Source organism: Hyla sarda, chromosome 5, assembly GCF_029499605.1.
Source record: "Hyla sarda isolate aHylSar1 chromosome 5, aHylSar1.hap1, whole genome shotgun sequence".
Taxonomy (NCBI): Eukaryota; Metazoa; Chordata; class Amphibia; order Anura; family Hylidae; genus Hyla; species Hyla sarda.
The window spans coordinates 384,816,938-384,840,680 of record NC_079193.1 but is presented as its reverse complement, the minus strand read 5'-3'; the positions used below and the strand labels follow the sequence as shown (position 1 = coordinate 384,840,680).

Here is a 23,743-nt window from a genome sequence, read left to right as displayed (position 1 = left end):
CAGGGAGTCCACTTGATATATTCCAGAAGTCAGTTTTAAAAGAAGTGAAAGCCCTCATTTACCCGAAGGTCCAGAGCAACATCTCAGATAGAGAGCAAATAGCCCTAGATAAATTAAGAAAAAGGGAAGATATTGTTGTTACCAAGGCTGATAAGGGTGGGGGGGTTGTTTTGTGGAAAACTACTGACTATAATACAGAGGCTCTTAAACAGTTAGGAGATGAGAACACCTACTGTAAATTAAAAAAAGATCCCTGTCCACAAATAATCAACAACTTGAGATCGCTACTTCGGAAATTTCATGAAAAAGGGGTTATCAGTAGAAAAAGTGCTGAACGTCTCCTCCCTAGGAACATTAAAAAACCTTCTTGGTATATTTTGCCGAAAGTCCATAAGTCGGTGACCCAACCCCCGGGGCGTCCTATTGTCTCTGGGATTGGGTCGCCGACAGAATATTTGTCCAGTTATGTTGATTGGTTAGTGTCGCCTCTATTGAGAGAATTACCTTCTTATCTCAGGGACACCGGAGATTTAATTAAAATTTTGAAGAATTTTCATTGGCAACTTGGGTTAAAACTGTGTTCCGTGGATGTGGAGAGCCTATACACCCGAATCCCTTTGGATTCGGGTGTGGAGGCTATGACCACTATCTTACGGAAAACGGGTAAGTCACCTGACTTTATTGAATTTGTTACTGAAGCCCTTACATTCGTGTTGAGTAATAATGTCTTCCAGTTTGGAGGGGATTGGTATAGACAGACACATGGTACAGCCATGGGGTCTCCCACCTCATGTGCTTATGCCAATATTTTCCTCTCCATGTTGGAAGACAAGTGGTGTTCACATCCAAGAACCCCTTTATTGGTAAAATTAAACTTTTTCTCAGATATGTGGACGACCTCTATTATTTGGGATGGTTCACAGGAGGAATTTGCTGCCTTTGTTGAATATCTTAACCAAGTGAATGGAGTTAATATGTTTTTTACATATGTATTTGGAGATCAACATCTTGAATTTCTAGATGTACAGATAGATATTGTGGATAGCAATATAGTGACATCTGGTTTTAGAAAATCGATTGCCAAAAATTCATTGTTACATTATCAATCATCCCATTCCCCCCAGGTCAAAAATAGTATCCCATACAGTCAGCTAGTCAGACTAAAATGAATTAACAGCAGTCCCATACTGTTTCAAAAACAGGCAGATGACTTACAGTATCGTTTGGAACAGAGAGGTTATCCTCTTAATTTAATTTTAGATGCAAGAAAGAAAATAGATCGAATACCAAGAGAAGTTTTGCTGAAAACGAAAGACAGAAAAAACAACAAACGTTGCGTTTTTTCTTTTTCAAATACTCCTATTAATAATGTAGTGAAAAAAGCTATTACGAATAATTGGTATATTTTACAAGAAGATGCTGACATAGCAGTAATTACTAATGAAAAACCGATTGTTACATATAGAAAAACTAAAACAGTTGGAGACTTATTGAAAAAAGGAAAAAATGCAGCGGGACAGAATTGGCTGTCTGAATTACGCCCAAAAGGGAATTTTATTTGCGGTTCATGTTCATTTTGCTCTCTAAATATGAAATGTAGAATTGTAGAATTAGCAGGTAATACTATTAATGTGAAACAATGTATTACATGCAGATCCTCTCATGTGGTTTACGTATTGGTATGTAAATGTAAATTATTTTATATTGGGAAGACAAAAAGGCCCTTATTTCACAGAATCCGCGAACATGTTCGATCCCTCAGGACCGGCATCGGAGCCACTAGATTTATTCAACATATTAATGAATTTCATTCTAAAGAAAAATATGGATTCCATTTTGCCGGACTTGAAAGGATCGAACATGGTGTTGCTGGGAAAAATAGAGAAGAAATACTGTTAAGAAATGAAACTAAATGGATTCTTCGGTTGGAAGCAATGGGGCCTTTAGGTCTTAATGAACGTACTGAGCTCAGTGCATTACTAACATAAATGAAAATCTTAGGAGTATCACACAGTTGTTTTTAACATTTTTAATTGCACTTACCTTTTGTTTGGCTCATTTCTATAGCAACGGAGGGGAGGGTTATTTAAATGTGTTTCCGGCTGGAAGACGATGTGGGCCAGTTGAAGCATATCTTGCGAAACGGCACCGTAGCCCCGAACGAACGTCCCCCTGTTTGTCCACCCGTGTCTTGCACTGTTTATACCCTTCATGGAACAATAAAGAAGCTTGAAGTTTACGTACTTGGTGAGTTGCCCTGGTTTTCTTTTCTCTTTTCTACAGATTGTTTGCATTGGACTTTGCTATTACCAGTGAGCACCATCAGACGTGGTTGAGCCAGCAGAGGCATTGGATGTCAGGTGTTAACAATTAAGGAAGCAGTGCCGAGTTTGTTCTTTTCTACTATTGACTATTGTACCAACTGTTTTGGTCCAACGTGGTTCCGCTGCATTCCATAGCTTCCTCAGGGGAATAGCATTGGTTATCTATTATGTATGTAACCACCATAGAGTTGTGCCATATAGGTAAATAAGAAGTTATTTCCCAACTAACTTTCCTAATATGACATAATAGGCAGATAGAAACACTGTGGTGCAATGAAATATATAATACGATACAAAGTACAATACTGGACCAATTTGTTTCCTGGTGAACCCCTTTCATTCACCAGGAAACTGTTTAGATGCAGGCAAGAGCACAACCCACAGTGGTGGGGAGCCACCTCCTGGCGCACTCTAATAACAGAGGAGACGTCATGGAAAATGATAAAGAATTTATTTAGAGGGTTGAACTAAAGATCAGGAGGACTATGACCCCCCCCCAAACGCGTGGACCGAGACCATCTCTAGCGTCTTCTGTGGGGGGGGGGGTGGAGAGGGAATCATCCCGAGAAGTCACGGCTGTATACGGGATGTAGAGAACGTTCATACCCACCGGGCTGCTCAATAAGTAAGTGAACCCTGTGCTGATCGGCCAATGATTTGCATAGATAGGTGTCATCAGTGGATACGCCCCATATCCCTTCATAGGAGGAGATAAGACGAGGACGATGGATCCCACAGAAGACACCAGAAACCCAAAACCAATAATATTCTAATATAAGTGGCTAAAGTCCAATTGGAGAATTCAACGTCACCGCGTCATTTCCGGGCCTGGTCGTAGTTGGCGTTAAACCAGTCACATGTTTCCTGGACGGCTGCGGGGAAAATGCAAAATCTTATTAGCGACAATGACAGGAAGACGCTGCACTACAATACCCAGCAACGTGACTGATACAAGACATCAAGATCCATCAGGGGCCATGAAACCAGTGTAAACAGAGCCCATCGGACCCTCACAACAAATGGGCCACATCACTCGTTAATGGATATGTCAACTTTTGCAACCAACATTTTTTTTTTGTATCATTCCAATGTATCTAAGATAAAAGAAAATTATTTTATCAAATTTAAAATTATGTCTACAGCCTCCATGCAGAGCTATGAATCTCCATGGTAACAGACTTCGAAATGAACCCTGTGTAGTCGGATCACCCAAGAATACTTCATCCCATTTCAGTAACCCAGTGGTTTACCCATAAGGGAGCTCCCGGCTAGTGCAAAACTACAACTCCCAGCATGCTTGGACAGCGTTCGAAGCAGACTACACAGGGATTGTTTTGTAGTCTGTTACCATGGAGACAGATAAGCTCTGCATGGAGGCTATAGACAGAAAACAAGATATTTATTTTTTTAAATAAAGATTACAGTATTTGCAAAGTTGCTAAATACGATGAAATGATACAAAAAAAATTGGATACAAAAGTTGACATATCCTTTAACTAGTGATTTGTTGTGAGAATTGTGGGGGTCCGATGGGCTCTGTTCACACTGGTTTCATGGCCCTTCCCTCTGCTATTATGCAGAGCTATGTGTCTCCATGGGAACAGACTACAAGGAAAAGCCTGTGTAGTCTGATCCCATCTCGGTAGCTAAGTGTTTCCTAACCAGGGGGCCTCTGGCTGTTGCAAAACTACAACTCCCAGCATGCTCAGACAGCCGTTGGCTATCTGGGCATGCTGGGAGTTGTAGTTTTGCATCAGCCAGAGGCCCCCTGGTTGGGAGACAATGCAGTAACCTAAAAAAAACAAACGGTGGTATCCGACAGCCATGCTGGGAGTTGTAGTTCTGCAATAGCTGGAGGATCACTGTACTAAAACAATAAAAGAGAGTGTGACTGACTATATTGTCAGGGCATGCTGGGGGTTGTAGTTTTGCAACAGAGTTTGTTTGTTATCTGTAACCATGGAGACATAGGTCTGCAGAGCAGCTGCAGACAAAAAAAACGGTAGAAGATTCTTAAGACTGTTTGTAAATGAGCTTCTTTGGGATTATTTTCTCCGTTACAATTTACTCTATGGAGGGTATCAGACTAGCGCCCCCTGGTGTTGGATCACTTACCCTGCTTAAATGGGGTAAACTTAAAGTCTGGAAGGTATTTCCGCAGTTTGCCATTGCTCGCCGTCTTCTTGAATTGTCCGTCAGACTTTGTGCTGTCAAACTGAGTGAGAGGTTAAGAAAAACGTGCGCAAGCATGTGACCAGGAGAAGCGTGCGCCGTACACGAGCAATCATGTGACCAGGAGAAGTGTGCGCTGTACACGAGCAATCATGTGACCAGGAGAAGCGTGCGCTGTACACGAGCAATCATGTGACCAGGAGAAGTGTGCGCTGTACACGAGCAATCATGTGACCAGGAGAAGTGTGCGCTGTACACGAGCAATCATGTGACCAGGAGAAGCGTGCGCTGTACACGAGCAATCATGTGACCAGGAGAAGCGTGCGCTGTACACGAGCAATCATGTGACCAGGAGAAGCGTGCGCTGTACACGAGCAATCATGTGACCAGGAGAAGCGTGCGCTGTACACGAGCAATCATGTGACCAGGAGAAGCGTGCGCTGTACACGAGCAATCATGTGACCAGGAGAAGCGTGCGCTGTACACGAGCAATCATGTGACCAGGAGAAGCGTGCGCTGTACACGAGCAATCATGTGACCAGGAGAAGCGTGCGCTGTACACGAGCAAGCATGTGACCAGGAGAAGCGTGCGCTGTACACGAGCAAGCATGTGACCAGGAGAAGCGTGCGCTGTACACGAGCAATCATGTGACCAGGAGAAGCGTGCGCTGTACACGAGCAATCATGTGACCAGGAGAAGCGTGCGCCGTACACGAGCAATCATGTGACCAGGAGAAGCGTGCGCCGTACACGAGCAATCATGTGACCAGGAGAAGCGTGCGCCGTACACGAGCAATCATGTGACCAGGAGAAGTGTGCGCAGTACACGAGCAATCATGTGACCAGGAGAAGCGTGCGCAGTACACGAGCAATCATGTGACCAGGACCTCCAGAAACGTGCGCTGTACATGAGCAATCATGTGACCAGGACCTGAGGAAATCGCAACAAGCGCAAAACATGTAAAGCGTCTATCTGCCCAGGAAGTGACAGGACTGTAAGAGCCGTGCCCGCCCCCCCCATCCGTGTGCGCAGCCCCAGTTCACGATTTAGGATACAAGAACTTCGCCCTTAAAGTCCATGGCGGTCACGATACTCTCTGCAGCCTCCTTGATGGACACCTCATCCTCCTCCCCCACTGTAATACACACAGGTTATTATAACACACAGGACTGCGGACCCTGAAGGACACATCAAACAGGGCGGAGCCTCACCAGAGAGGATGATGGGGTCCACCTCCTCGTATTCCCGCAGCACCCAGATAAAGAGCCGAGCCAGGTCCTGGAGGAAGGGAGCGGGATAAATACAGGATATAACTCAGGATCAGTACAGGATAAGTAATGTAATGTATGTGCACAGTGACCTCACCAGCAGAATAGTGAGTACAGCTCTGGGGTATAATACAGGATATAACTCAGGATCAGTACAGGATAAGTAATGTAATGTATGTACACAGTGATCTCACCAGCAGAATAGTGAGTACAGCTCTGGGGTATAATACAGGATATAACTCAGGATCAGTACAGGATAAGTAATGTAATGTATGTACACAGTGACCTCACCAGCAGAATAGTGAGTACAGCTCTGGAGTATAATACAGGATATAACTCAGGATCAGTACAGGATAAGTAATGTAATGTATGTACACAGTGACCTCACCAGCAGAATAGTGAGTTCAGCTCTGGAGTATAATACAGGATATAACTCAGGATCAGTACAGGATAAGTAATGTAATGTATGTACACAGTGACCTCACCAGCAGAATAGTGAGTACAGCTCTGGGGTATAATACAGGATATAACTCAGGATCAGTACAGGATAAGTAATGTATGTACACAGTGATCTCACCAGCAGAATAGTGAGTACAGCTCTGGGGTATAATACAGGATATAACTCAGGATCAGTACAGGATAAGTAATGTAATGTATGTACACAGTGATCTCACCAGCAGAATAGTGAGTACAGCTCTGGGGTATAATACAGGATATAACTCAGGATCAGTACAGGATAAGTAATGTAATGTATGTACACAGTGACCTCACCAGCAGAATAGTGAGTACAGCTCTGGAGTATAATACAGGATATAACTCAGGATCAGTACAGGATAAGTAATGTAATGTATGTACACAGTGACCTCACCAGCAGAATAGTGAGTTCAGCTCTGGAGTATAATACAGGATATAACTCAGGATCAGTACAGGATAAGTAATGTAATGTATGTACACAGTGACCTCACCAGCAGAATAGTGAGTACAGCTCTGGAGTATAATACAGGATATAACTCAGGATCAGTACAGGATAGGTAATGTTTGTGCACAGTGACCTCACCAGCAGAATAGTGAGTACAGCTCTGGAGTATAATACAGGATATAACTCAGGATCAGTACAGGATAAGTAATGTAATGTATGTACACAGTGACCTCACCAGCAGAATAGTGAGTTCAGCTCTGGAGTATAATACAGGATATAACTCAGGATCAGTACAGGATAAGTAATGTAATGTATGTACACAGTGACCTCACCAGCAGAATAGTGAGTACAGCTCTGGAGTATAATACAGGATATAACTCAGGATCAGTACAGGATAGGTAATGTTTGTGCACAGTGACCTCACCAGCAGAATAGTGAGTACAGCTCTTTCAGTGATCTCACCAGAAGAACTCACCAGAGAATAAATAAATTGTCGGCGAGGTTTTCCGGTGCCCCAGATGGAGAGCGCGGAGCCGTTTTCTGTGAACACAAGGTAGAGGTCAGTTGTTTAGCTCATGACTACAAGAAGGAAGGATCAGAGATAATGGAGGGAGAGGACACTCACTTTTAGCCAGATAGACTTTGTGGATGAGCCCCGGCAGCACGTGACCGTCCTCGATGTTGAAGTTATCGTGGGGACCAAAGACATTGGTGGGGATGACTGCGGTGAACTTACAGCCGTGCTGCTCGCGGTATGCCCTGGGGGGATGGGAGAAGGGGGAGGTCGCTGCTGAGGATGTCAACTTAAAGGGGTACTCCGCTGCTCAGCATTTGGAACAAACTTCTGAACGCTGGAGCAGGCGCTGGGAACTTGTGACATCATAGCCCTGCCCCCTCATGACATCCTGCCCCGCCTCCTTATTGCAAGCCTTTGGGAGGGGGCGTGACGGCTGTCACGCCCCCTCCCATAGACTTGCATCGAGAGGGCGTGGCTATGACGTCACGAGCTCCCAGCCCCAGCGTTCGGAAGTTTGTTCCAAACGCTGAGCAGCGAAGTACGCCTTTAACATACTGACCATAGAGGAGTAAAGTGTACCGTCACATACTGACCATAGAGGAGTAAAGTGTACCGTCACATACTGACCATAGAGGAGTAAAGTGTACCGTCACATACTGACCATAGAGGAGTAAAGTGTACCGTCACATACTGACCATAGAGGAGTAAAGTGTACCGTCACATACTGACCATAGAGGAGTAAAGTGTACCGTCACATACTGACCATAGAGGAGTAAAGTGTACCGTCACATACTGACCATAGAGGAGTAAAGTGTACCGTCACATACTGACCATAGAGGAGTAAAGTGTACCGTCACATACTGACCATAGAGGAGTAAAGTGTACCGTCACATACTGACCATAGAGGAGTAAAGTGTACCGTCACATACTGACCATAGAGGAGTAAAGTGTACCGTCACATACTGACCATAGAGGAGTAAAGTGTACCGTCACATACTGACCATAGAGGAGTAAAGTGTACCGTCACATACTGACCATAGAGGAGTAAAGTGTACCGTCACATACTGACCATAGAGGAGTAAAGTGTACCGTCACATACTGACCATAGAGGAGTAAAGTGTACCGTCACATACTGACCATAGAGGAGTAAAGTGTACCGTCACATACTGACCATAGAGGAGTAAAGTGTACCGTCACATACTGACCATAGAGGAGTAAAGTGTACCGTCACATACTGACCATAGAGGAGTAAAGTGTACCGTCACATACTGACCATAGAGGAGTAAAGTGTACCGTCACATACTGACCATAGAGGAGTAAAGTGTACCGTCACATACTGACCATAGAGGAGTAAAGTGTACCGTCACATACTGACCATAGAGGAGTAAAGTGTACCGTCACATACTGACCATAGAGGAGTAAAGTGTACCGTCACATACTGACCATAGAGGAGTAAAGTGTACCGTCACATACTGACCATAGAGGAGTAAAGTGTACCGTCACATACTGACCATAGAGGAGTAAAGTGTACCGTCACATACTGACCATAGAGGAGTAAAGTGTACCGTCACATACTGACCATAGAGGAGTAAAGTGTACCGTCACATACTGACCATAGAGGAGTAAAGTGTACCGTCACATACTGACCATAGAGGAGTAAAGTGTACCGTCACATACTGACCATAGAGGAGTAAAGTGTACCGTCACATACTGACCATAGAGGAGTAAAGTGTACCGTCACATACTGACCATAGAGGAGTAAAGTGTACCGTCACATACTGACCATAGAGGAGTAAAGTGTACCGTCACATACTGACCATAGAGGAGTAAAGTGTACCGTCACATACTGACCATAGAGGAGTAAAGTGTACCGTCACATACTGACCATAGAGGAGTAAAGTGTACCGTCACATACTGACCATAGAGGAGTAAAGTGTACCGTCACATACTGACCATAGAGGAGTAAAGTGTACCGTCACATACTGACCATAGAGGAGTAAAGTGTACCGTCACATACTGACCATAGAGGAGTAAAGTGTACCGTCACATACTGACCATAGAGGAGTAAAGTGTACCGTCACATACTGACCATAGAGGAGTAAAGTGTACCGTCACATACTGACCATAGAGGAGTAAAGTGTACCGTCACATACTGACCATAGAGGAGTAAAGTGTACCGTCACATACTGACCATAGAGGAGTAAAGTGTACCGTCACATACTGACCATAGAGGAGTAAAGTGTACCGTCACATACTGACCATAGAGGAGTAAAGTGTACCGTCACATACTGACCATAGAGGAGTAAAGTGTACCGTCACATACTGATCATAGGAGTAAAGTGTACCGTCACATACTGATCAGAGGAGTAAAGTGTACCGTCACATACTGACCAGAGGAGTAAAGTATACCGTCACATACTGACCATAGAGGAGTAAAGTGTACCGTCACATACTGACCATAGAGGAGTAAAGTGTACCGTCACATACTGACCATAGAGGAGTAAAGTGTACCGTCACATACTGACCATAGAGGAGTAAAGTGTACCGTCACATACTGACCATAGAGGAGTAAAGTGTACCGTCACATACTGACCATAGAGGAGTAAAGTGTACCGTCACATACTGACCATAGAGGAGTAAAGTGTACCGTCACATACTGACCATAGAGGAGTAAAGTGTACCGTCACATACTGACCATAGAGGAGTAAAGTGTACCGTCACATACTGACCATAGAGGAGTAAAGTGTACCGTCACATACTGACCATAGAGGAGTAAAGTGTACCGTCACATACTGACCATAGAGGAGTAAAGTGTACCGTCACATACTGACCATAGAGGAGTAAAGTGTACCGTCACATACTGACCATAGAGGAGTAAAGTGTACCGTCACATACTGACCATAGAGGAGTAAAGTGTACCGTCACATACTGACCATAGAGGAGTAAAGTGTACCGTCACATACTGACCATAGAGGAGTAAAGTGTACCGTCACATACTGACCATAGAGGAGTAAAGTGTACCGTCACATACTGACCATAGAGGAGTAAAGTGTACCGTCACATACTGACCATAGAGGAGTAAAGTGTACCGTCACATACTGACCATAGAGGAGTAAAGTGTACCGTCACATACTGACCATAGAGGAGTAAAGTGTACCGTCACATACTGACCATAGAGGAGTAAAGTGTACCGTCACATACTGACCATAGAGGAGTAAAGTGTACCGTCACATACTGACCATAGAGGAGTAAAGTGTACCGTCACATACTGACCATAGAGGAGTAAAGTGTACCGTCACATACTGACCATAGAGGAGTAAAGTGTACCGTCACATACTGATCAGAGGAGTAAAGTGTACCGTCACATACTGACCATAGAGGAGTAAAGTGTACCGTCACATACTGACCATAGAGGAGTAAAGTATACCGTCACATACTGACCATAGAGGAGTAAAGTGTACCGTCACATACTGACCATAGAGGAGTAAAGTGTACCGTCACATACTGACCATAGAGGGGTAAAGTGTACCGTCACATACTGACCATAGAGGAGTAAAGTGTACCGTCACATACTGATCATAGAGGGGTAAAGTGTACCGTCACATACTGACCATAGAGGAGTAAAGTGTACCGTCACATACTGACCATAGAGGAGTAAAGTGTACCGTCACATACTGACCATAGAGGAGTAAAGTGTACCGTCACATACTGACCATAGAGGAGTAAAGTGTACCGTCACATACTGACCATAGAGGAGTAAAGTGTACCGTCACATACTGACCATAGAGGAGTAAAGTGTACCGTCACATACTAATCATAGAGGAGTAAAGTGTACCGTCACATACTGACCATAGAGGAGTAAAGTGTACTATTACGGGATCGGAGTGTAGACCCGAGCATTAGAAGTGTAGAGAATCCCAGGGTGCCTCCAGCTGTTCCCTCCAGCCTCTGGCTGTCCGGGCATGCTGGGAGTTGTAGTTCTGCAACAGATGGAGGGCTGCAGATTAGATAACCTGGTCCTAGAGCAGTGTTACCCAACCACTGTGCCTCCAGCTGTTGTAAAACAAACTCCCAGACAACCAAAAGCTTGTCCTTTCATGCTGGCAGTTGTAGTTTTACAACAGCTGGAGGCACCCTGGCTCTGTATCCAATCTGCAGCTCTTTTAGCTCCACTACAACTCCCAGCATGCCGGGACAAGCTGTCGGCTGTCCGGGATTTGTAGTTTTGCAACAGCTGGAGGCACAATGGTTGGGTTACACTGCCCTAGAACCAGGATATCTAATCTGCAGCCCTCCAGCTGTTGCAAAACTACAACTCTCAGCATGCCCGGACAGCCTGGGGGTCTGCTGGGAGTTGTAGTTTTACAACAGCTGGAGGCACCCTGGTTGACAGACTGATAAAGTCTCTATAACATGTCAAAAGATTTTTTAAAGTGACAGTACCCATTTTCCTCTGTTATATCGGTTATTGGGAGTGACAATTAATATGGCCGCCACTACACGTTACACCCGTACGGCTGCGCCTCCTCGCATGGTCACTGTTGCGGTGGAGTTTACCGTCACCTGTTCTGGACGTCGATCATCCTCTTGGCATAGGAATAGCCGAAGTTGGAGCTGTGCGGGGGCCCATTGTGGATCTGCAGGGGAGATGGGATTAGAGGCAGCAGCAATGGGGGAGTATATCTCAGGGGGCGCCGTCCACTTACCATGGTCTCGTCTATGGGGTAGGTGGTCTTGTCTGGGAAGATGCAGGTGGAGAGGCAGGAGACGACCTTCTGGACCCCCAGCTCGTAGGAGGTATGCAGCACGTTGTCATTCATCTGCAAGTTCTTTCTCTACGGAACAAGATCCTTGTAAGCGGCACAACTCTGCAGGAGCTACAAGCTGAGATATAAGACAGAACAGCAGAATAGTGAGTGCAGCTCTGGAGGATGAGACATGATGTAACAGCAGAATAGTGAGTGCAGCTCTGGAGGATAAGACATGATGTAACAGCAGAATAGTGAGTGCGGCTCTGGAGGATAAGACATGATGTAACAGCAGAATAGTGAGTGCAGCTCTCGAGGATAAGACATGATAGAACAGCAGAATAGTGAGTGCAGCTCTGGAGGATAAGACATCGCTGGGATCATCACCCTCCTCCTTATACAGTAAGTGCAGCGTTCCGGGATCTTACCAGGAAATCCAGGTTAAACTTCATGTTACGGAAAAGTCCTCCGACCATGGCGGCCAAGTGTATGACGTGTGTCGGTCGGTGCTTCTCAAACAGCGCTCGGGTGTCCTTAGTGTCACTGCGAGGAACGAGAGAAAGACTGAGCGGATGATGGCGACAGGCAGAGGACAGCCCCTACAGACGCCAGTGACAGCCCCTACAGACGCCAGTGACAGGCAGAGGACAGCCCCTACAGACGCCAGTGACAGCCCCCTACAGACGCCAGTGACAGCCCCCTACAGACGCCAGTGACAGGCAGAGGACAGCCCCCTACAGACGCCAGTGACAGCCCCCTACAGACGCCAGTGACAGCCCCCTACAGACGCCAGTGACAGCCCCCTACAGACGCCAGTGACAGCCCCCTACAGACGCCAGTGACAGCCCCCTACAGACGCCAGTGACAGCCCCCTACAGACGCCAGTGACAGCCCCCTACAGACGCCAGTGACAGCCCCCTACAGACGCCAGTGACAGCCCCCTGCAGACGCCAGTGACAGCCCCCTGCAGACGCCAGTGACAGCCCCCCGCAGACGCCAGTGACAGCCCCCGCAGACGCCAGTGACAGCCCCTGCAGACGCCAGTGACAGGCAGAGGACAGCCCCCTACAGACGCCAGTGACAGCCCCCTACAGACGCCAGTGACAGCCCCCTACAGACGCCAGTGACAGCCCCCTACAGACGCCAGTGACAGCCCCCTACAGACGCCAGTGACAGCCCCCTACAGACGCCAGTGACAGCCCCCTACAGACGCCAGTGACAGCCCCCTACAGACGCCAGTGACAGCCCCCTACAGACGCCAGTGACAGCCCCCTACAGACGCCAGTGACAGCCCCCTACAGACGCCAGTGACAGCCCCCTACAGACGCCAGTGACAGCCCCCTACAGACGCCAGTGACAGCCCCCTACAGACGCCAGTGACAGCCCCCTACAGACGCCAGTGACAGCCCCCTACAGACGCCAGTGACAGCCCCCTACAGACGCCAGTGACAGCCCCCTACAGACGCCAGTGACAGCCCCCTACAGACGCCAGTGACAGCCCCCTACAGACGCCAGTGACAGCCCCCTACAGACGCCAGTGACAGCCCCCTACAGACGCCAGTGACAGCCCCCTACAGACGCCAGTGACAGCCCCCTACAGACGCCAGTGACAGCCCCCTACAGACGCCAGTGACAGCCCCCTACAGACGCCAGTGACAGCCCCCTACAGACGCCAGTGACAGCCCCCTACAGACGCCAGTGACAGCCCCCTACAGACGCCAGTGACAGCCCCCTACAGACGCCAGTGACAGCCCCCTACAGACGCCAGTGACAGCCCCCTACAGACGCCAGTGACAGCCCCCGCAGACGCCAGTGACAGCCCCCGCAGACGCCAGTGACAGCCCCCGCAGACGCCAGTGACAGCCCCCTACAGACGCCAGTGACAGCCCCTACAGACGCCAGTGACAGCCCCTACAGACGCCAGTGACAGCCCCTACAGACGCCAGTGACAGCCCCTACAGACGCCAGTGACAGCCCCTACAGACGCCAGTGACAGCCCCTACAGACGCCAGTGACAGGCAGAGGATAGCCCCTACAGACGCCAGTGACAGCCCCTACAGACGCCAGTGACAGGCAGAGGACAGTCCCTACAGACGCCAGTGACAGTCCCTACAGACCCCAGTGACAGTCCCAGGACAGCTCCTACAGTCATTTTGCACTCACGTGAGGTCGGCGTCCTTGGATGATAAGAAGATCCATTCCTCGTCCGGCCGCCCCTCGCCCTCCTCCACCGCCCTCTCGATGGCCTTCCCCACCAGCCCGGACCCTCCGGTCACAAGGATTCGCTTTGGTTTATTTTCTGCCATAGTGATTTATCCTGTAGAGAAGAATGAAAGCTCACGTTACCGCACCCCCCACGTAACCCCACCCCCTCACGTAACCCCACCCCCCTCACATGACCCCCCCACGTAACCCCACCCCCTCACATGACCCTCACGTAACCCCACCCCCTCACATTACCCCCTCACGTAACCCCACCCCCTCACATGACCCTCACGTAACCCCACCCCCTCACATGACCCCCTCACGTAACCCCACCCCCTCACATGACCCTCACGTAACCCCACCCCCTCACATGACCCCCCACGTAACCCCACCCCCTCACATGACCCCCCCACGTAACCCCACCCCCTCACATGACCCCCCCACGTAACCCCACCCCCTCACGTAACCCCACCCCCTCACATGACCCCCCCATGTAACCCCACCCCCTCACATGACCCCCTCACGTAACCCCACCCCCTCACATGACCCTCACGTAACCCCACCCCCTCACATGACCCTCACGTAACCCCACCCCCTCACATGACCCTCACGTAACCCCACCCCCTCACATGACCCTCACGTAACCCCACCCCCTCACATGACCCCCCCATGTAACCCCACCCCCCTCACCTCCATCCTACTCCATCCTCATCATCCTCATTTCCACCATCTCTGTAAGCCTGTATATACACACGCACGTAAGCCTGTATATACACACGCGCACGTAAGCCTGTATATACACACGCACGTAAGCCTGTATATACACACGCGCACGTAAGCCTGTATATACACACACACGTAAGCCTGTATATACACACGCATGTAAGCCTGTATATACACACACACACGTAAGCCTGTATATACACACGCGCACGTAAGCCTGTATATATACACACATGTAAGCCTGTATATACACACACACGTAAGCCTGTATATATACACACATGTAAGCCTGTATATACACACACACGTAAGCCTGTATATACACACACACACGTAAGCCTGTATATACACACGCGCACGTAAGCCTGTATATACACACGCGCACGTAAGCCTGTATATACACACGCGCACGTAAGCCTGTATATACACACGCACGTAAGCCTGTATATACACACGGCACGTAAGCCTGTATATACACACGCGCACGTAAGCCTGTATATACACACGCGCACGTAAGCCTGTATATACACACGCGCACGTAAGCCTGTATATACACACGCGCACGTAAGCCTGTATATACACACGCGCACGTAAGCCTGTATATACACACGCGCACGTAAGCCTGTATATACACACGCGCACGTAAGCCTGTATATACACACGCGCACGTAAGCCTGTATATACACACGCGCACGTAAGCCTGTATATACACGCGCGCACGTAAGCCTGTATATACACGCGCGCACGTAAGCCTGTATATACACACGCGCACGTAAGCCTGTATATACACACGCGCACGTAAGCCTGTATATACACGCGCGCACGTAAGCCTGTATATACACGCGCGCACGTAAGCCTGTATATATACACACACGTAAGCCTGTATATACACACGCATGTAAGCCTGTATATACACACGCATGTAAGCCTGTATATACACACACACACGTAAGCCTGTATATACACACACGTAAGCCTGTATATACACACACACGTAAGCCTGTATATACACACACACGTAAGCCTGTATATACACACACACGCATGTAAGCCTGTATATACACACGCATGTAAGCCTGTATATACACACACACAACACACACGTAAGCCTGTATATACACACACACACGTAAGCCTGTATATACACACACACACGTAAGCCTGTATATACACACACACGTAAGCCTGTATATACACACACACACGTAAGCCTGTATATACACACACACACGTAAGCCTGTATATACACACACACGTAAGCCTGTATATACACACACACGTAAGCCTGTATATACACACACGTAAGCCTGTATATACACACGCGCACGTAAGCCTGTATATACACACGCGCACGTAAGCCTGTATATACACACGCGCACGTAAGCCTGTATATACACACGCGCACGTAAGCCTGTATATACACACGCGCACGTAAGCCTGTATATACACACGCGCACGTAAGCCTGTATATACACACGCGCACGTAAGCCTGTATATACACACGCGCACGTAAGCCTGTATATACACACGCGCACGTAAGCCTGTATATACACACGCGCACGTAAGCCTGTATATACACACGCGCACGTAAGCCTGTATATACACACGCGCACGTAAGCCTGTATATACACACGCGCACGTAAGCCTGTATATACACACGCGCACGTAAGCCTGTATATACACACGCGCACGTAAGCCTGTATATACACACGCGCACGTAAGCCTGTATATATACGCATGTAAGCCTGTATATACACACGCGCACGTAAGCCTGTATATACACACGCGCACGTAAGCCTGTATATACACACGCGCACGTAAGCCTGTATATACACACACACACGTAAGCCTGTATATATACGCATGTAAGCCTGTATATATACGCATGTAAGCCTGTATATACACACACACGTAAGCCTGTATATATACGCATGTAAGCCTGTATATATACGCATGTAAGCCTGTATATATACGCATGTAAGCCTGTATATACACACACATGTAAGCCTGTATATATACGCATGTAAGCCTGTATATATACGCATGTAAGCCTGTATATATACGCATGTAAGCCTGTATATATACGCATGTAAGCCTGTATATACACACACATGTAAGCCTGTATATATACGCATGTAAGCCTGTATATATACGCATGTAAGCCTGTATATATACGCATGTAAGCCTGTATATACACACACATGTAAGCCTGTATATATACGCATGTAAGCCTGTATATATACGCATGTAAGCCTGTATATATACGCATGTAAGCCTGTATATATACACACGTAAGCCTGTATATATACACACGTAAGCCTGTATATATATATATACGCATGTAAGCCTGTATATACACACACACGTAAGCCTGTATATACACGCATGTAAGCCTGTATATATACGCATGTAAGCCTGTATATATACGCATGTAAGCCTGTATATATACACACGTAAGCCTGTATATATATATATATATACGCATGTAAGCCTGTATATATACGCATGTAAGCCTGTATATATACACACGTAAGCCTGTATATATACGCATGTAAGCCTGTATATATATATACACACGTAAGCCTGTATATATACGCATGTAAGCCTGTATATATACACACGTAAGCCTGTATATATACACGCATGTAAGCCTGTATATATACACACGTAAGCCTGTATATATACACACGTAAGCCTGTATATATACACACGTAAGCCTGTATATATACACACGTAAGCCTGTATATATACACACGTAAGCCTGTATATATACACATGTAAGCCTGTATATATACGCATGTAAGCCTGTATATATACACACGTAAGCCTGTATATACACACACATAAGCCTGTGTATATATACACACATGTAAGCCTGTATATATACACACGTAAGCCTGTATATATACACACACGTAAGCCTGTATATATACACACACGTAAGCCTGTATATATACACACACGTAAGCCTGTATATATACACACACGTAAGCCTGTATATATACACACACGTAAGCCTGTATATATACACACACGTAAGCCTGTATATATACACACACGTAAGCCTGTATATATACACACACGTAAGCCTGTATATATACACACACGTAAGCCTGTATATATACACACACGTAAGCCTGTATATATACACACACGTAAGCCTGTATATATACACACACGTAAGCCTGTATATATACACACACGTAAGCCTGTATATATACACACACGTAAGCCTGTATATATACACACACGTAAGCCTGTATATATACACACACGTAAGCCTGTATATATACACACGTAAGCCTGTATATATACACATGTAAGCCTGTATATATACACACGTAAGCCTGTATATATACACACACGTAAGCCTGTATATATATACGCATGTAAGCCTGTATATATACACACGTAAGCCTGTATATATACACACGTAAGCCTGTATATATACACATGTAAGCCTGTATATATACGCACGTAAGCCTGTATATATACACATGTAAGCCTGTATATACCTGACAGCAGTTTGAAACGCGTTGTAAAGTGACTATATAAAGCAGGTTTCTCCTCCTCACTGACTACGAGTGGATTGCGCCACAATCCGGCTTTTTCAGACGTTTCTTTCCGCTGCAGGTGATGACGTTTCAGGTTTGTTCTTCACCGGTGACTGAAGGTAAAAAGCTCCTGATGAGGGAGGAGACGCAGAACAATAGAGCGGGAGCGACCACAAAATACTTCCCTCATCAGGTGCAAGAGCTCTGCAGGCAGCCAGTGAATGGAAACAATACTGATCACTCAGCGCACCCGCCCCCCTGGGGGGGGGGGTCACCCAGAGCACCCACCCCTACTATAACCCTGAATACTGACAATCCTGGAAACTGGCAGAGTAGAGATGAGCGAACTTACAGTAAATTCGATTCGTCACCGAACTTCTCGGCTCGGCAGTTGATGACTTATCCTGCATAAATTAGTTCAGCTTTCCGGTGCTCCGGTGGGCTGGAAAAGGTGGATACAGTCCTAGAAGACTCTTTCCTAGGACTGTATCCACCTTTTCCAGCCCACCGGAGCACCGGAAAGCTGAACTAATTTATGCAGGATAAGTCATCAACTGCCGAGCCGAGAAGTTCGGTTACAAAGGTTACATGGCTGATAGAGACTGAGGAGGTGTGTACTGCCCCTTTAAGAAATCACAACATAGGAGCCCCCCACAGGAGCTGTGCACACCGACCACTGCCTGGCGGTACCGCCCCCCCACACACACCCCCTGTATACATATACCGCCCCCCCACACACATCTCCCCTGTATACATGTACCGCCCCCACACACACCTCACCACACCGGTCACTGTATACATATACCGCCCCCCCCACACACACCTCCCCTGTATACATATACCGCCCCACACACACCTTCCCTGTATACATATACCGCCCCCCCCCACACACCCCCCCTGTATACATATACCGCCCCCCCCACACCCCCCCCTGTATACATATACCGCCCCCCCCCACACACCCCCCCTGTATACATATACCGCCCCCCCCCACACCCCCCCTGTATACATATACCCCCCCCCCCCCACACATCTCCCCTGTATACATATACCGCCCCCCCCCACACACCCCCCCCTGTATACATATACCGCCCCACACACACCTCACCACACCGGTCACTGTATACATATACCTCCCCCCCACACACACCTCCCCTGTATACATATACCGCCCCCCACACACACACACACCTCACCACACCGGTCACTGTATACATATACCGCCCCCCCCACACACACCTCCCCTGTATACATATACCGCCCCCCCACACACCCCCCCTGTATACATATACCGCCCCACACACACCTTCCCTGTATACATATACCGCCCCACACACACCTTCCCTGTATACATATACCGCCCCACACACACACCTTCCCTGTATACATATACCGCCCCACACACACCTCCCCTGTATACATATACCGCCCCACACACACCTTCCCTGTATACATATACCGCCCCACACACACCTTCCCTGTATACATATACCGCCCCACACACACCTTCCCTGTATACATATACCGCCCCACACACACCTCCACTGTATACATATACCGCCCCACACACACCTTCCCTGTATACATATACCGCCCCACACACACCTTCCCTGTATACATATACCGCCCCACACACACCTTCCCTGTATACATATACCGCCCCACACACACCTTCCCTGTATAAATATACCGCACCCCACACACACCTCCCCTGTATAAATATACCGCACCCCACACACACCTCCCCTGTATACATATACCGCCCCACACACACCTTCCCTGTATACATATACCGCCCCCCACACACATCTCCCCTGTATACATATACCGCCCCCACACACACCTCACCACACCGGTCACTGTATACATATACCGCCCCCCCCACACACACCTCCCCTGTATACATATACCGCCCCACACACACACCTCCCCTGTATACATGTACCGCCCCCCACACACACACCTCACCACACCGGTCACTGTATACATATACCGCCCCCCCCACACACCCCCCCCTGTATACATATACCGCCCCACACACACACCTTCCCTGTATACATATACCGCCCCACACACACACCTTCCCTGTATACATATACCGCCCCACACACACCTTCCCTGTATACATATACCGCCCCACACACACCTTCCCTGTATACATATACCGCCCCACACACACCTTCCCTGTATACATATACCGCCCCACACACACCTTCCCTGTATAAATATACCGCACCCCACACACACCTCCCCTGTATACATATACCGCCCCACACACACCTTCCCTGTATACATATACCGCCCCACACACACCTTCCCTGTATACATATACCGCCCCACACACACTTTCCCTGTATACATATACCGCCCCACACACACCTCACCACACCGGTCACTGTATACATATACCGCCCCCCCCCACACATCTCCCCTGTATACATATACCGCACCACACACACACACACCTCACCACACCGGTCACTGTATACATATACCGCCCCCCCCCACACACACCTCCCATGTATACATATACCGCCCCCCCCACACACCCCCCCTGTATACATATACCGCCCCACACACACCTTCTCTGTATACATATACCGCCCCCACACACACCTTCCCTGTATACATATACCGCCCCACACACACCTTCCCTGTATACATATACCGCCCCACACACACCTTCCCTGTATAAATATACCGCACCCCACACACACCTCCCCTGTATACATATACCGCACCCCACACACACCTCCCCTGTATACATATACCGCCCCACACACACCTTCCCTGTATACATATACCGCCCCACACACACACCTTCCCTGTATACATATACCGCCCCAAACACACCTTCCCTGTATACATATACCGCCCCCACACACACCTTCCCTGTATACATATACCGCCCCACACACACCTTCCCTGTATACATATACCGCCCCCACACACACACCTCCCCTGTATACATATACCGCCCACCACACACACCTCCCCTGTATACATATACCGCCCCCCCCCCCACACACACCTCCCCTGTATACATATACCGCCCCCCCCCCCACACACACACCTTCCCTGTATACATATACCGCCCCACACACACCTTCCCTGTATACATATACCGCCCCACACACACCTTCCCTGTATACATATACCGCACCACACACACACACACACACACCTCCCCTGTATACATATACCGCCCACCACACACACCTCCCCTGTATACATATACCGCCCCCCCCCCCACACACACCTCCCCTGTATACATATACCGCCCCCCCCCCCCCCCCCACACACACCTCCCCTGTATACATATACCGCCCCACACACACACCTCACCACACCGGTCACTGTATACATATACCGCCCCACACACACACCTCACCACACCGGTCACTGTATACATATACCGCCCCCCCCCCCCACACACACCTCCCCTGTATACATATACCGCCCCACACACACCTTCCCTGTATACATATACCGCACCACACACACCTTCCCTGTATACATATACCGCACCACACACACCTCACCACACACCGGTCACTGTATACATATACCGCCCCCCCCACACATCTCCCCTGTATACATATACCGCACCACACACACACACACACACACCTCACCACACCGGTCACTGTATACATATACCGCCCCCCCCCACACACACCTCCCCTGTATACATATACCGCCCCCCCCCACACCCCCCCCCCCTGTATACATATACCGCCCCACACACACCTTCCCTGTATACATATACCGCCCCACACACACCTTCCCTGTATACATATACCGCCCCACACACACCTTCCCTGTATACATATACCGCACCACACACACCTCCCCTGTATACATATACCGCACCCCACACACACCTCCCCTGTATACATATACCGCACCCCACACACACCTCCCCTGTATAAATATACCGCACCCCCACACACACCTCCCCTGTATAAATATACCGCACCCCACACACACCTCCCCTGTATACATATACCGCACCCCACACACACCTCCCCTGTATACATATACCGCACCCCACACACACCTTCCCTGTATACATATACCGCCCCACACACACACCTTCCCTGTATACATATACCGCCCCACACACAACACCCACACACACCTTCCCTGTATACATATACCGCCCCACACACACCTTCCCTGTATACATATACCACCCCACACACACCTTCCCTGTATACATATACCGCCCCACACACACCTTCCCTGTATACATATACCGCACCACACACACACACAACACACACACACCTCCCCTGTATACATATACCGCCCACCACACACACCTCCCCTGTATACATATACCGCCCCCCCCCCACACACACCTCCCCTGTATACATATACCGCCCCCCCCCCCCCACACACACCTCCCCTGTATACATATACCGCCCCACACACACACCTTCCCTGTATACATATACCGCACCACACACACCTTCCCTGTATACATATACCGCACCACACACACACACCCCCCCCTGTATACATATACCGCCCCCCACACACACCTCCCCCTGTATACATATACCGCCCCCCACACACCCCCCCCTGTATACATATACCGCCCCCCACACACCCCCCCTGTATACATATACCGCCCCACACACACACACATCTCCCCTGTATACATATACTGCCCCACACACACCTCACCACACCGGTCACTGTATACATATACCGCCCCCCCCCCCACACCTCCCCCTGTATACATATACCGCCCCCCACACACACCCCCCCTGTATACATATACCGCCCCCCACACACACCCCCCCCTGTATACATATACCGCCCCCACACACACATCTCCCCTGTATACATATACCGCCCCACACACACCTCACCACACCGGTCACTGTATACATATACCGCCCCCCCCCACACACACCCCCCCTGTATACATATACCGCCCCCACACACACCCCCCCTGTATACATATACCGCCCCCCCACACCCCCCCCCTGTATACATATACCGCCCCCCACACCCCCCCCCCTGTATACATATACCGCCCCCCACCCCCCCCCCCCTGTATACATATACCGCCCCCCCACACCCCCCCCCCCTGTATACATATACCGCCCCCCACACCCCCCCCCTGTATACATATACCGCCCCCCACACACCCCCCCCTGTATACATATACCGCCCCACACACACCTCACCACACACGGTCACTGTATACCTATACCGCACCCCCCACACGCACCTCCCCTGTATACCTATACCGCACCCCCCCCCCGTATACCTATACCGCACCGCACCCCCCCCCGTAT

At 48.7% G+C, this 23,743-nt stretch overlaps 1 protein-coding gene across 4 annotated transcripts in view; it reads right to left on the bottom strand.

Moving 5' to 3' along the window:
• Positions 1 to 2,772: 2,772 nt before the first annotated feature.
• GFUS (GDP-L-fucose synthase) overlaps positions 2,773 to 23,743 on the bottom strand; it is a 27,442-nt gene continuing 6,471 nt past the window's right edge. Inside the window, exons 1-11 of one of the 4 annotated variants that reach the window (XM_056518686.1) lie at positions 18,383 to 18,746; positions 14,113 to 14,266; positions 12,378 to 12,492; positions 11,908 to 12,036; positions 11,765 to 11,838; positions 7,310 to 7,443; positions 7,160 to 7,224; positions 5,709 to 5,775; positions 5,553 to 5,632; positions 4,440 to 4,539; positions 2,773 to 3,196 (exon numbers count right to left, since the gene is read on the bottom strand). In XM_056518686.1, coding sequence (XP_056374661.1) covers positions 3,141 to 3,196; positions 4,440 to 4,539; positions 5,553 to 5,632; positions 5,709 to 5,775; positions 7,160 to 7,224; positions 7,310 to 7,443; positions 11,765 to 11,838; positions 11,908 to 12,036; positions 12,378 to 12,492; positions 14,113 to 14,255 — 963 coding nt within the window. In that variant the 5' untranslated portion in view covers positions 14,256 to 14,266; positions 18,383 to 18,746 and the 3' untranslated portion in view covers positions 2,773 to 3,140. Of the gene's footprint in view, positions 3,197 to 4,439; positions 4,540 to 5,552; positions 5,633 to 5,708; positions 5,776 to 7,159; positions 7,225 to 7,309; positions 7,444 to 11,764; positions 11,839 to 11,907; positions 12,037 to 12,377; positions 12,493 to 14,112; positions 14,267 to 18,382; positions 18,802 to 23,743 lie in introns of those variants that run through there. The other 3 variants (XM_056518685.1, XM_056518684.1, XM_056518687.1) reach the window with 3 other exon arrangements.